Source organism: Pyrus communis, chromosome 1 (genome assembly GCF_041283825.1).
Source record: "Pyrus communis isolate YQ-2024b chromosome 1, ASM4128382v1, whole genome shotgun sequence".
NCBI classification, from domain to species: Eukaryota; Viridiplantae; Streptophyta; class Magnoliopsida; order Rosales; family Rosaceae; genus Pyrus; species Pyrus communis.
In genome coordinates, this window is record NC_142565.1 from 6,515,780 (window position 1) to 6,529,868 (window position 14,089).

At 38.8% G+C, this 14,089-nt stretch overlaps 3 protein-coding genes and 1 pseudogene across 5 annotated transcripts; all 4 read left to right on the plus strand.

The window, feature by feature from the left end:
- Positions 1-2,919: 2,919 nt before the first annotated feature.
- LOC137719554 (ACT domain-containing protein ACR9) lies at positions 2,920-6,488 on the plus strand. 2 transcript variants are annotated; one of them, XM_088694933.1, is made up of 7 exons: positions 3,050-3,303; positions 3,381-3,602; positions 3,724-3,829; positions 4,750-5,101; positions 5,367-5,651; positions 5,728-5,811; positions 6,224-6,488. In XM_088694933.1, exons 1-7 carry the CDS (start codon positions 3,150-3,152, stop codon positions 6,329-6,331), a joined length of 1,311 nt encoding a protein of 436 aa, XP_088551059.1. In that variant the 5' UTR covers positions 3,050-3,149; the 3' UTR covers positions 6,332-6,488. The 2 variants fall into 2 exon arrangements, with proteins under 2 accessions (XP_068314689.2, XP_088551059.1); XM_068458588.2 differs by lacking the exon at positions 6,224-6,488 and having other exon boundaries at positions 2,920-3,303; positions 5,728-6,201.
- LOC137719555 (uncharacterized) lies at positions 6,292-10,386 on the plus strand. Of its 2 annotated transcripts, none has more exons than XM_088694946.1 (4): positions 6,292-6,420; positions 8,327-8,455; positions 9,355-9,447; positions 9,582-10,283. In XM_088694946.1, the coding sequence occupies exons 1-4, from the start codon at positions 6,413-6,415 to the stop codon at positions 10,096-10,098; spliced, it is 747 nt and encodes a 248-aa protein (XP_088551072.1). In that variant the 5' UTR covers positions 6,292-6,412; the 3' UTR covers positions 10,099-10,283. The 2 variants fall into 2 exon arrangements, with proteins under 2 accessions (XP_088551072.1, XP_068314690.2); XM_068458589.2 differs by lacking the exon at positions 6,292-6,420 and adding an exon at positions 7,525-7,662 and having other exon boundaries at positions 9,582-10,386.
- A 534-nt stretch (positions 10,387-10,920) lies between these two features.
- On the plus strand, positions 10,921-11,986 carry LOC137721160 (enoyl-CoA delta isomerase 1, peroxisomal). The gene has a single exon (XM_068460268.2). It carries the CDS (start codon positions 11,130-11,132, stop codon positions 11,844-11,846), a length of 717 nt encoding a protein of 238 aa, XP_068316369.2. The 5' UTR covers positions 10,921-11,129; the 3' UTR covers positions 11,847-11,986.
- A 792-nt stretch (positions 11,987-12,778) lies between these two features.
- LOC137720487 (enoyl-CoA delta isomerase 1, peroxisomal pseudogene) lies at positions 12,779-13,846 on the plus strand (annotated as a pseudogene).
- Positions 13,847-14,089: the final 243 nt, after the last annotated feature.

Here is a 14,089-nt window from a genome sequence, read left to right on the forward strand (position 1 = left end):
TGGGGGCGCGTGCGGCGGAGGAAATTTTTTCTAAAAATATGGTTGTGATCCTGAGGTTGTGTAGAGCACGTTGGTATATTCATTTGTCCATTTTGAGCAATGTATGAGAAGTTATTACGAGAAGTTGGTTATGTGCTTTAAAGTTAACGTTTTTATAGTTATTTCGCATATAGGTGACACGTACCCCGAGGACAAGCGTACGCACTCGAGGCAGGGGGGCTACGACCCTTCCACATACCAGTGAGTGGGCTTTTGTTTTCCGTATATACCTATATACATTTATATTCCCAGAAATTGTAAAAAAAAGGGTTATTTACGTTATGCCATGCACTTTATTATTATCGTTTATGCATAATTGCATGCATTAGTAGTGGCTTGTATATACATATGCATATTGGGTGCTGTGGACGCACAGGTAAGTGCCAGGTAAGTGATATTCATATTTACTTTCAGCAGTAGTTTGAGATGCTTAGAGAGCTCATAACCTGCAACCCCGGTGTTAGTGCTCCCGCCCAGAGTAGGGCACAGTCCTTCACGTGATGTTCACCTCTCGCACCACACGCTTAGCTTGGATCCAAGTTAGGTGCACAGTCTTGTCGTGCATACCACATTAGGTGGTTCCGACTCGTAGGTGACCCGCGATTATTCGCACAGCCTTCACGTGATCGTAGCACTAGAGCGTATATATGTATTACACCCAGGCCTGTCGTACAGACCACATTAGGTGGTTCCGACTTGTGGGCAGGTTCAATTATTGAGTTTGAGATTTGAACTCTATATGCAGCCGTACAGGTCACGTTAGGTGACTCCGGCTGCCAGATGTTATGTTATTGATGTGATTTACACCTGAGCACTTGCATTTCATTACGAGGTTTTGACATGGCATATCTTGAGCATGATTGGTATACCCTTGAGCATGTTTGGCACATTTATACATACGTATATATGTTTATTTTCTGGGAAGTATACAGGTTTTACGGCGAGGGGTTAGATTATATTTTGCTAAATGGTTTTCAAAGAGTTTTGTTTTTGCCTACTCACGCTTTTGTTTTGCGCCCCTCCAGGTTCTAGTTGATTAGCAGTTTCGGTGGTATTCCCAGAGGATTCTCCCGGCTTTTCTGACAGATACTCACCAGCGTAGGGTCACCTTCGGGTGTACTTTTATCGCAACTTTTCCTTTGGACTGCTGTGGACCTGCTCTGAAATTGTATCTCACTTACTAACACTTGTTTTAGGACTTCGTATGCTAGTTTTTAATTATTCGTAATTTTACATCACTTTCTTTAGCTTCCGCACGTGCACATGGCTACGTCACCTCCGCGTGACGGCCAGCACGCCCTGATCTCGGTCGGGGTGTGTCACTTGCTTTGTGGAAAATTGATTGATTTTTCAATATTTATCGGAATTAAAATTTTTTAAAATTAAAATGTTCATAAAATTAATTTACGGTTGTCTACATATTTATTTATTTAATTTAAATTAATTTAATTAAAAAATAGCCTAAGTTCATTATTTAATAATCTCGGGCTAAAATTTTATGCCAGAACGATTGGAGCAGAAAAGCTGTTTCTAAGCTAAAAGCTAATTTTCCTTGCTAAAAAATTTAGCTTTTAGCCCAACCATTATAGATGGTCTAAGGATTGTGAAAGCAGCAAAGTGCCACCTACCAGAGGAATGACAACTTCATTGTATTAGTGTAGTGAAGGAAGGGTCCACCGTCGGAGAGAGACAACAACGGATGATCCGTGTGGTGGTGGGCCAGTGACTGATTGATTGGAGTTGGATTTGAGACAGAGCGGAGGAGGAGAAGGCTGTCTCAGTGGCTAAGGCGTTGAGCTGAGAGACTGAGTGAGTGAGAAATGAAATCCAAAGTTTGAAACGTCACTCGAGTCCTCGAATGGGAGAAAGCATAACAAGGTATGGATGACATAGATTAATTTGAAACAATCCAACAGTTCAAATTAACTCTAACTATAATTAAAAATAATAATATATATTATTATCTGTGTAAATATATATATATATATATATAATAATTAAAAATATATATTTTTGGTTTGGTCTGGGAATACCGAAATATTGGGAAGACAATCCCAATTCCCATACCGAAATTTCGGTATTTTTTTCGGGATAGCATACCGAAAATTTTGGGAAAATCGGTTTGGGACATTTTTGGTTTGGGATCAGTATTTTTTCAATTTGATTCGGGATTTTTGGGAATTTTTTCCTTGTTGACTTGTCGTTTACAACTGCGACCTGAATTAATTCTGCTATTTAAATAATTTTTACAGCAATTATTTAGATTTTTTTTTTTAACAAATAATTTTTTTTTTAATTTAAATGGGTGGAGGAGTGGACCAAGTTTTAAAATGTGTTAACGATAATATATTTTAATTTTGTATTTAGCGAGAATTGAAAATAATTTTTTTTATATATAAGTGAGGAAAAATATTATTAAAAGAATTTTAATGAAAAATTTTTAGTATTGTTTATTTTAACAAAAAATTATATTGTTATATTAAAAAGTTAATTTTGATATTATTTTATTTTGTTATTTTTGTTAAAATTTAAAGTTTTTAAACATTTTTAATTCGTTTTTCTTATTATTAAATTATAGTATTAAGTTGTTTTATAAATTCAGAAAAATGAATTTGGATCTTTGTTAGATCTTTTTTATAAGAATTTTGAAGATGTGTTGTGTTAATTATATCTATTCATTGTATATTGTATAATTAAAAATTATTATAAATATTTTAATTTAAAATTAAATACAAATAATATTAGATAAAAACTAAATATACATAAATAGACACAACTTTGACCTCTCAATATTCCCATCAAAAAATCTGGAGGATTCTGTTGGCAAAAAAATGACAATAATCAGTTGCATTAAAAGAAAAAAAAAACATAAATGCTGTTATGTGGGCCTCGGCTGCAGTGTGACCGCTAAAAATTGACGTGGCACAATCATTTGATGGGCCCCAATGAGGAATCCGACAAACCTGACCCCACCATCGTTGGCGGCACTTGAATGTTTTTACCCCCGTTGCAATCCCACTAAGTCGGCCGGGACGCCACAACCTCTCGTATGCCATCCCCCAAAGGCCAACGATTCCCAGGGGTAGTTTCGTGATTACTCTGATTCCGCCATGGGCATTCCCTGCGACGACATCGTCGTTATCAAGCCGGGGAATGCTCCTGACGAGCCCTCCGTCCTCACCGTCAACTGTCCCGACAAGGCCGGCCTCGGCTGCGACCTCTGCCGAATCATCCTCCAGTTCGGCCTCTCCATTACCAAAGGAGGTAATTCAAATCTCCAATTTCAAATTCTGGCACCTGGGTTTTTCAGATTTTGAGATTTTTGGATGTTTTTGTTGCAGATTTCTCGACGGATGGAAGGTGGTGCTATATAGTGCTGTGGGTCGTCCCCCACCACGAATCCCTGAAGGTCGATTGGGAGAGGTTGAAGGATCGGCTCTCGTCCGCGTGCCCGTCGTCGCGCTTCTTCTCGTTTTATCTCAATCAAATCTCCAACGTCCCAGCGCCCTCTCCGGTCTATCTGTTGAAGTTGTGGTGCCACGACCAGAGAGGCTCACTCCACGGTCAAAATCTCAACTTCTTCATTAATTTTTATTGGGTTTTCTATTTTGTTCTCGACTGTTGTTTGTTTTGTTTATATGGTTGAGTAATGAAGAAGTTATGGTTGTTTTTGTGTAAATGTAGATGTTACCAAAGTGCTCTGTGAGCTTGAAATTCTGATTCAGAGAGTGAAAGTGATGCCGACTCCGGATGGCCGAGTTTTGGACCTCTTCTTCATCACAGATTGCTTGTGAGTTTTTCGTGCGCCTTTTGAAAATTGCGTGTTGGTGTTGTGGTTATTAATCTTAACAACCAACCACTTTTACTTCAACAATAGAATTTTTACTTTAGTATGCTTCACATTTAGGTGTCCATGATTGATTTTGAATAGTTGTCTGGTTTGCTAATTACGCTCGAGATATTGGAACCAGCTGCCAGTCTTAAGTTCTCGTGTTGGTTTATGACCCTTTTGAGTTAATCCCATATTTGAAGGGAATCTAGATGAATTCGGTTGGCAATACATTGGACAAATTATCTGATCTGGTTGTATTGTTGATCAAATTACATAAGTGAATTTTATGGCCTATGTGGCAATTTGGATTTGGATATTAAAGTAGCCCACATTAACAAAAGAAATTTATAACTTCCCACCTTATATGTCAAAATTTATTTATTCATTTTACTTTTGCTTTTTTTATTTATTTTTAATCTTCCTTATTACGTAGTTTGGTATTAAAGTAGCCCACATTAACAAAAGAAATTGCATTAATGACCCCAGTTAACAATTCAAATTAATGAAATGCTGTCCCTTTAATCCTCATTAGCTTTGGCTGATCGATGGGAGTAATTTTTCTGCCAAAGCTAGCCTTTTTCTGTCCACTGTGGCAGTTGACATCTCCGTTGGAGATGCTCTTAAGTGGGAGAACTGTGTATGTATTATGGGTTGTCAATTTTTGCATTTCTTCTGTTAGTACTTTGAATTTTGGATATCATTTGTCCCAAACTTGGCTGATTCTTTTGAGTTTAATACCAATCTAATGTCCCGGCATTCACTTCATATGACTAGTTTCCGAGAGTACATAATGTGGTGAAGAGTTGTAATTGCTCATAAGTGTTGGTTATACCTTGGAGCGTTTATTAACCCCATTATTTGGTACCATTTACTTTCAGGGAGTTGTTACACACAAAACAGAGAAGAGACGACATATGTGAGCATCTGATGGCTACTTTAGGAGAGTATTGCATCACCTGTGAGCTTAAGTTGCCTGGACCTGAGTATGAAAGTCTGCAGGGGAATTCTTCTCTTCCACCAGCCATTGCTGACGAATTATTTAGCTATCAGCTGAAGGATGAGGAGGCTTATCCAAAAGCTCTCACCCGGAACATGGGAACGGTGAACAAGACCAGTATTACAGTGGATAATTCATTGAGCCCTGTTCATACGGTGCTGCAAATACAGTGTGTTGATCGGAATGGCCTCTTTTATGACATTATGAGGACTTCCAAGGACTGCAATATTCAGGTACTTTTTCATGATGTCTTGAAATTCTGTTGTCCAAAAATTTTGGCTGCCTCGATATACCAGGACAGATTTCAGTCAGACAGCCACTTTCGTCTATGTTTCTTGAGTACCATTTGTTGGTTCTTGCATCTGTAAATATTTAAGGAAAAGAATCTTCAGTTTTCTTTTTTAGCGTTCATAACTCCCATTGGATATGACTTTTGTGTTTCGCTATTATATTTGCAACTAGCAGTTTACTGATGCAATTCTGTTGTTTCTCATTTAGATTGCCTATGGTAGATTCTCGTCACCTGTGAAAGGCTTCCGAAATTTGGACCTATTTATTCAGCAGACAAATGGAAAAAAGCTTGTTGATCCTGAAGTTCAGGTTGCATTGTGTAATCATTTAAAGAAGGAGATGGTTCACCCACTGCGAGTGATCGTTGCCAACAGGGGCCCAGAAACCGAACTCTTAGTTGCTAATCCAGTTGAGTTATCTGGAAAGGGGAGGCCCCTTGTATTCTACAATGTTACTCTAGCACTGAAACAATTGGGAGTATCTATTTTTGCGGTAAGAATTTGATGTGAGTTTCCTTTTTGTGGCATGCCCTCTCGCGTTTTCTCATTATTTCATTGTTGATTTGCAGGCTGAAATTGTAAGGAATTCAACTTCAGTTTGCCAGTGGGAAATCTACCGATTCCTTTTGGATGATAGCTGTGAATTTCCATTGGTAAGCAAACAAAATAGGAGTAATATTGTAGAGAGAGTTAGAAGAACCCTCATGGGCTGGTGAGCTGTTAGATTTGCTCCCCTTTTGAGGATCGCATCCTCGAATTCTTTCCATCTTGTAAGGGTGCTGTACAGCAGTTCCGTCCAAATAGTTATAGTTATCTGCACTAGTGAAGTGTAGAATCTCTACTGACTATTTTAGGAGGAAGTTCGTGGTCGTGTACTAAGACTACTGTGAGACTGCAGAACTATGTTTTAGCTCACAAGGCTTGCCGTCCTTAATATGTAATTATGTTTTCTTAAAATCTCGAACATATATGAACTCCGTATGTTGTATTTTCATATTGAAGTTCTTATATCGAATGGAAATGTACTCTGGTTTTCGTAGTAACATGGTATGTCTTCATCTGAAGGTGATTATTTTGGCCGCTTTGGTGGTTATGTGCAGCTGCATATATAGAAATGCCACCTCTTGTGCTACCTTGCTTTCGGGCCGTTTGAATTGTGTGAAACTGAACTGAACTGAAACTGCTGATAGCCATTCATCTGAAAGTGATTACTTCGGCCGCTTTGGTATTTTCATCTTGAAGTGCTTATATGGAATGGAAATGTAAGCATATTCTTATTAGCATTCATATTTCTATTTATCACACCCAATTGCCTACAAAGTTTTTAGGTTTTTCCTACGCTTCTTGTATGCTGTCACGTGTTTTTTCATGGACCACTTGCATTTTTATTAAAAATTTCAATGTGCTTTTAATAGAAGTGCTTTTACTGACGTGCTTATATGCATAAGTAATTTTTAGAAATGCATTTCTAAACAAGCCCAAATCCACATTGGCGTTCTTAGTACACTGAGTGATATTGCATTTTATGCGTGGAGTAATGCGAGGGAGATTAAAATTGTAAGCAAAGTTTTGAAAACTAAAGGATATGAAAGTTGATAATTGGTTTATTATTTACATTTAGATAGACGTGTTTATTCTTATTCGTGATACATCATTTAGTTTGCAAATTTCGTCTTTAAATTTAATCTTCCTAGCATTACTCTTATGCATACGGTGAGGTAAAAATGGGTTCAGTTGAAAGTAATTTTAAAATTCCATCTAATTTTTTAGCTCATGATGCTTCTTCGAACTCGATTTGGTTCACTTAATCACTCACGACTCACCACACATTCTGTTGTCTCACTTTGCTACCACACATTCTGTTGTCTCACTTTGCTACCTAGCATTCAAATCCGTTGAAAGATTTCTACAACTGTGTTGACGTGGGATGAATGAGACTTACTTCTATGGAAATAGTGCAAACAGATCCTCTTGGTGAGGATTTTGAGAATTCGTAAATCGTATTCATTCATCGTATATCGTGCGATTAATTTTTATCAAGTACTATTTGTATTTAATTTTAAATAAAAATATTTAAAATAACGAATTCTTTAGATTCTCACAAAAAAAAATCCGACAAGGATTCGAATTCGAAATAGCTAAATGTCTGTCACGTAGACACCAGGTGGCATGAAAGGACATATATTTACGATGCAATCCTTACTCATTGGCCTTTATTAAAAAAAGAAAAGAAAAAAACAAACAAAACAAAAAGCTTATTGGCTTATTGGCTTTTTGGAGAAGTGCCAATTTGCAAACACAAAGCCAAACACAGCCTTAGTTTGACCAAACATACACATGGCGGTAAACTGTGTCGTCGTACAAATCACGCTCATCCTCGTCGAGAACTGAAGCAATAAATAAGCTCTGCTCTCTCTGCTTTCAAATCCCCAAATTCTTCAATCTTAGGGTTTCCTCTTCGTCTTCTTCTTCTTACATCTCAACGTTTACCTCACACGAACTAGGTAATCACTCTTCCCTTACGCATATAAATATATATACATATTGTATATATTTGCTTTTGAGTTTTGAGGAAATCGCTCTGTCATTGAATTTTCAGGAATTTTATCGATTTGTTTGTGTATGTAGAATATGATTTATTTTCTGTTCGTTTGTGTTGCTGAGAATACAACAGACTGAGAATAAATTAAACTACTGATTTTTATTTTTTATTTGTTTGGAATTTAAAGTACTGAGAATACATCAGACGGAGAATATATCAGTCTGATTCATCAGACTGATAATATATCTTTCATGGACTTAGGTTGTTAGTCTCGAATCGAATCGGAGATGCCGGCGTTTAAGAACGTTTAAGTTTTGGATACATTGTCAAGTGTTTGTAGTTGTAAACATGTTTGGGAACTTTGCCCTTGGATGTGTTTCATTTATTTGAGTTGCCAGTGTAGTTATAGCTCTTTTGGCTAAACACGCAGTTCCACTGGTTCCGTGTTGTCGGAAACTGAGTGATGGTTAACATTTTGTTGGGATGATTGGATGTGGTTCTTGTTTCGTGTAGTTGGTTTTTGCGGTCGTGTTAGCAATTGGAATACTTCTTCTGGCAGGCAGGTTGCTGCACTCGCTAGCTCGTTCTTGTTTCGGTTATTTTCTTATAAAGATATTTCGTTGAAGGTTTTGCTTGGTGGTCTCCAACATGAGCGTGAATAGAAGTCAAAGCCCAGAACTAGCCAAGAGATACCGCAGCAGAGAACGCGCATCTTACCGTGATGCTCCATATCCTAGTGAACGCCGCAGTTATAGGTATCTCGTTGAACGTTCTAACCTTTGTTTCCAGTGTGTTCGGTTTCATTTTGTCTTCTCTCGCTCTATGGTATTCATAGAGCAACTTGAGATGATTATGTAGCCATCCAAGTACCATAGAGCAACTTGAGATGATTATGTAGCCATCCCTTGTGATGGTATGAGCTTTGGTGAAGTTTTTTTGTATTTTCTATCATTTATTATTCTATATCTTTTGGATCTATATAGGATGTTCGTTGTTTTAGTATGTAGATTATTACGCGTCAAGAATTAAATTATAAAAGTATCCATATAGTTTTCGAGACAGATGACTTGCTAGACAAGAAATTGAAATGGAGATGTAGTGCTGCCATCACAATATGTTAAAGTTAGCAAATTTATGAGACAGGATGCGAATTGAATTTGAAAAGTTAATAAGTTGGAACAATAATACCAAATACTTAATATTACTTAAAGAGTTAGGCACTTCCAAGCTTCGTCTTATTTTACGCTTGGTGTTGTTCATAATGATGTGGTAACCTACTACAGAAATGGTGATTCTTACCTGGATTTTCATCGACTCTCCTCAGGAACTATCAAATCTGGTGCTAGTGTTTTGTCCTTTCCCCATGTGTATTGTATTACTGGTTTAAAGTGGAAAAATCCTGCAAAACTTTGCTCTGTTCTTGTGCCTGTAACATTTAATACTCAAAAGAGATTTTGTTTTAACTTTTCAAGTTGACTTTAATTTCCAATGGCTGAAGTCCTCCTTTCTGATAATAATTCGATAGGTAACTATGTATAACGCACGCAAACTGATCTCTTGGTATTTGGACTCCATATGTTTATCAAAACTGAGATAATCTTTTGCTGCTTCATCTTCAATTTCATGTCGTAATGATTATTCTGTTATTTTTCAGGCAAGATTGTCTTTGCAATAAATGTAAACGGCCAGGGCATTTTGCAAGGGATTGCCCGAATATGACCGTCTGCAACAACTGTGGACTTCCAGGGTGAGTTCTGCCGAACCTTTCATTTTCCATATATGGTTTTAAGAGTTATAGAAAATAGGTTGCACGGAGGACTGCAAATCCTGATTTTCGTCTGTGAAATGTTTTTGATATTCAAATGCTGTATGTTTTATCAGCCACATTGCAGCAGAATGCAACTCAACAACTATGTGTTGGAACTGCAAGGAGCCTGGACATCTTGCAAACCAATGTTCTAATAATCCAGTCTGCCATATATGTAGTAAGAAAGGCCACCTGGCTCGCGATTGCTCGAACCCTAGTCCTTCATCCCATGATGCAAGGCTCTGCAACAACTGCTACAAACCGGGTCATATTGCTGTCAATTGCACCAACGAGAAGGCTTGCAACAACTGTCGGAAACCTGGACACCTTGCTCGTGACTGCCCCAACGAACCTGTTTGCCACACCTGCAACATATCAGGTCACGTGGCCCGCCATTGCGCCAAGTCAAGCCTAGCCCCAGACATCAGAGGCCCTTTCCGCGACATCACGTGCCGCGACTGCGGGCTGCCAGGCCATATCAGCCGAGAGTGCATATCGATTGTCATCTGCAACAATTGTGGTGGAGTGGGTCACCAAGCTTATGAATGCCCTTCTGCGTTGATGATGTACGGTCGCGGCCTACGTAGGTAGTGAGCCGGAAGTTTCATATGCAGGATTTGCTTCTCACGTTACACTACAGTAATTATGGCTTTACTTAGCCTAAGTCTTATAAGTAGTAAATGTACCGGGCTTTTAGTCAGACGCTCATTCTTTGTTGCAATATCTCAAACCTAATTCTTTGTGTGGAAGTTATGAAACTTTGTAAGAACTTATAAGTCGTCAGCCTACTCTCCTATTGTCAATCAGGCATTAAGATGTTGTTACGATAACATTCCTAGTTTTTTTAAAAATTATGAATTCTTAAGGGTCTGTTTGATACTCTACTTGAGTTCAACTTTTTAAACTCAAAAACAATTTTTAAGTTTTAGGCCTTAAAAACTTGTTTGGTGAGATTGTTTTAAAAAACAACTCAATACTAACTTAAAAATATAATCTATTATTTTAAAACTTAAAAAGTGAGTTTTTAGAGTTTTTAAAGTTAAACTCACTCATTTCTTCTCTCCCTCCTCCCCTCTCACTCCAAATCACTCTATTTTCTTTTTCTCTCCTTTTTTTTTTCTTTACCTTTTTCTTCTCTTCTCCAATACGTTCTCTTCATTTTCTTGATTCTTTTTCTCACTCCTCTTCCTTCCTATCTTGTCTGATCCTCTCTTCTTTCTCATTTTCTTCAATCATCTCTTACTTTTTTTTCTCATCTCTCCTGTGATTCTCTCTTTTTAAACTTCTTTGTCTAGTTTAAATCGCAAACCAATCAAATTTTTTAATCTTTAAAAAAAAATTATTTTCAAAAAATATTCTTAATAAATGATTAGAGAAATGATAAAAAAAAAAAAAAAAAAAATTAAATAAGATACCAAACAAGTCATAAATGTTTTATAAGTAATCGGGTACTGTTTTCAAGGGAAAACGTCTTCGTCGAATATACTACTATTTTGAATGCCGGCCGGCTTCAACTACTTTGAAGTTTGAAGTCAACTCTCAAATGGTGGCTTCAATCCACCAATCAATCAATACCCGCAGCTTTATATTTCTTCGACCTTACATTTTCTTGAGAGAGAGAGATGTGCACGTTAGAGAGGAAAGGCAACATCTTCATCCTAACGCTAACAGGCCCAGGAGAGCACAGGCTCAACCCCACTCTCATCGACTCAATCCGATCCGCTCTCAACCAAGTCCGAGCCGCCGTCACCACCACCGCCACGTCATCATCTCCCTCAGCCCTAATCACCACCGCACATGGCAAATTCTTCTCCAACGGCTACGATCTCTCTTGGGCCCAGTCCTCTCAATCCCGCAGAGAGCTCATGGACGCCAAGCTCCAGTCCCTTGTCGCCGATCTCATCTCCCTCCCGATGCCCACCATCGCCGCCGTCTCCGGCCACGCCTCCGCCGCCGGCTTCATCCTCGCTCTCAGCCACGACTACCTTCTCATGAGGAGGGACCGCGGCTTCATCTACATGAGCGAGCTCGACATCGAGCTTCTTCTGCCACGCTGGTTCTTGGCACTGATCGAGAGCAAGGTCGGCTCGCCGGCGGCTCGGCGCGACTTGTTGCTCAGAGCCGATAAGGTGAAAGCCGACGTGGCAGTGGCGAAGGGGATTATCTACTCGGCGCACGATAGCGCGGAGGAGACCGTCGAGGCCGCGGCTAATTTGGGAGAGGAGTTGGTTCGGCGGAAGTGGAACGGACACGTGTACGCTCATATTCGGAAGGATATGTTGTCTGATGTTCTGGGTGTGATCCGCGGAAATACTACTAGCAGAAAATCACGACTGTAGGTGATAATTTGGTTCGGGTCGGGTCTGTTATTGTTTTGCTTGGCAGAAAATTGATTTGAGTTTTGTTGGGTTGATTAATTTAGTTGGATTTTTAACTTGTCTATCATATCATGTTACCAATAAAGGATGGGATTACCATATTTTCTAGATCTTGATTGAATAAAATCAATGATTAGAATCATTCAATTTATTAATCTTCATATGAAGATTAAATTTATAAAAAATCATTCGAATTGGAGATCGTTTAATTATTTTAAATGTATCAAATAAATAGACAGTTTATCATGAGGATATTACATATATAGACAAGCTATTCTATACATTTAAATGAGTTTTTACATAAATGATCTTCTAATGAAGATTAAAAAAAAATTAAACAATTCCGATTATAAAATTTATATGGTCAAAATACGTTATTCGTAAGAAAGAACTAGCTCATCCTTCAATGAAGGAATGCAAACTTTATACGGTCAAAATCCGTATTATTCTATACCTAAATAACCTCAAAGAAGTAGTTTATCACATACCTTACAACAATTATATATCATTCTCATTCATGTACGTTTCAAGTAACATGCATGTTTAAATCTGAGTTGTGAGTAAGAAGCTCTTCATGGCATCACCCCAACCTTTTTCAAGACCACCTTATCTAAGTTATAATTTTCCTTCAATAGTTCGGAACCAATCAAAATCTAAAAGATAAAAAGCAAAAATTGATTATGAAAAATCTTCGTTGTTTACAAAAATCAAACTACGTGATGAAATGGCTATCAATAACAAATTCATTAAGTTAATCAAACATTATTAATAACAAATCCGTAAAATTAATCCAACATTATTATATGTTTTAACCTTTTTTTTTAAATGCTGACCCAATTGCTTTTTTTTTTAAATGCTGATCCAATTGCATGAAAGTTTTTCTCGATGCAATGTGACATGTTCTTTCCAAGATAGAAGAAAAAACAAAAGAGGACAACATTTTATAGAATTATGAAGTCACAAATGAAGCATCAATTTGACCAATCCATGGGAAGAAGAAGGCAAGTCCTTGAATATTCGATCCTCCATAACCAAAGCTTAAACTTCAAATTCTAGAGAGAGATTTTCTAGAGAGAGAGAGAGATGTGCACATTAGAGAGGAAAGGCAACGTCTTCATCCTAACGCTAACAGGCCCGGGCGAGCACAGACTCAATCCCACTTTCATCGACTCAATCCGGTCCGCCCTCAACCAAATCCGAACCGCCGTTACAGCCACCGCCACGTCATCATCACCCTCAGCCCTAATCACCACCGCACATGGCAAATTCTTCTCCAACGGCTACGATCTCTCCTGGGCCAAGTCCTCCGAGTCCCGGTTGGAGCTCATGCGCTCCAAGGTCCGGTCCCTCGTCGCCGACCTTATCTCCCTCCCCATGCCCACCATCGCCGCCGTTTCCGGCCACGCTTCCGCCGCCGGCTTCATCCTCGCTCGCAGCCACGACTACCTCCTCATGAGGCGAGACCGCGGCTTCATCTACATGAGTGAGCTCGACATCGAGCTCCTTCTCCCGGCCTGGTTAGTGGCGCTGTTCGATCGCAAAATCAGCTCACCGGCGGCTCGGCGCGATTTGTTGCTGAGAGCCGACAAGATGACGGCGGACGTGGCAGTGGCGAAGGGGATAATCGACTCGGCGCACGATAGCGCGGAGGAGACGGTTGAGGCCGCGGTTAGAATTGGAGAGGAGTTGGTCTCGCGGAAATGGAACGGACACGTGTACGCTCAGATTCGCAAGGACTTGTTGTCTGAAGTACTGGATGAGATCCGCGTGTATAATACTGGTAGTAGAGCGCGGCTGTAGGTTTACGGGTCGGATAGGCATGTGGGCTTCTTGGCCCAATAGTTTCTGTATGTTGGATTCAATATATCTGGGCTGGTATGCTTGGCCCAATATGCTCTGTTTGCCACTTCTTTTGTCATACTACGTTGATCACCTCCCGCAAAAGAAAAAGTTTCTTGTGATTCGGGAGTAATTTCTTTTAGGTCGAAACATATTTTTAATGTTATAAATAAAAATTATACAAAAAAAATTTATATGTCAAATTATTTAACCCGAAGGTGAAAAATCAAGCCATAAATTAACTAGTTAAGTAGTAGTCTTTTCTAGAAAGTTCGAAATATGTTCGTGATCAAGTTTCACCGGTGGTTGAGACGTGATATAGTGTGGCTACACATTTTGAAAATGTATTTTGTAGGTATCACTTC

Coding starts and splice junctions, on each gene's coding strand:
- LOC137719554 (XM_088694933.1), top strand. CDS start 3,150: ATGGGCATTCCCTGCGACGACATCGTCGTTATCAAGCCGGGGAATGCT. Junction 3,603..3,723: donor CCAGAGAGGCTCACTCCACG/GTCAAAATCTCA, acceptor GTGTAAATGTAG/ATGTTACCAAAGTGCTCTGT. Junction 5,812..6,223: donor ATAGCTGTGAATTTCCATTG/GTAAGCAAACAA, acceptor CTTCATCTGAAG/GTGATTATTTTGGCCGCTTT.
- LOC137719555 (XM_088694946.1), top strand. Junction 8,456..9,354: donor AGTGAACGCCGCAGTTATAG/GTATCTCGTTGA, acceptor GTTATTTTTCAG/GCAAGATTGTCTTTGCAATA. Junction 9,448..9,581: donor AACAACTGTGGACTTCCAGG/GTGAGTTCTGCC, acceptor ATGTTTTATCAG/CCACATTGCAGCAGAATGCA.
- LOC137721160 (XM_068460268.2), top strand. CDS start 11,130: ATGTGCACGTTAGAGAGGAAAGGCAACATCTTCATCCTAACGCTAACA.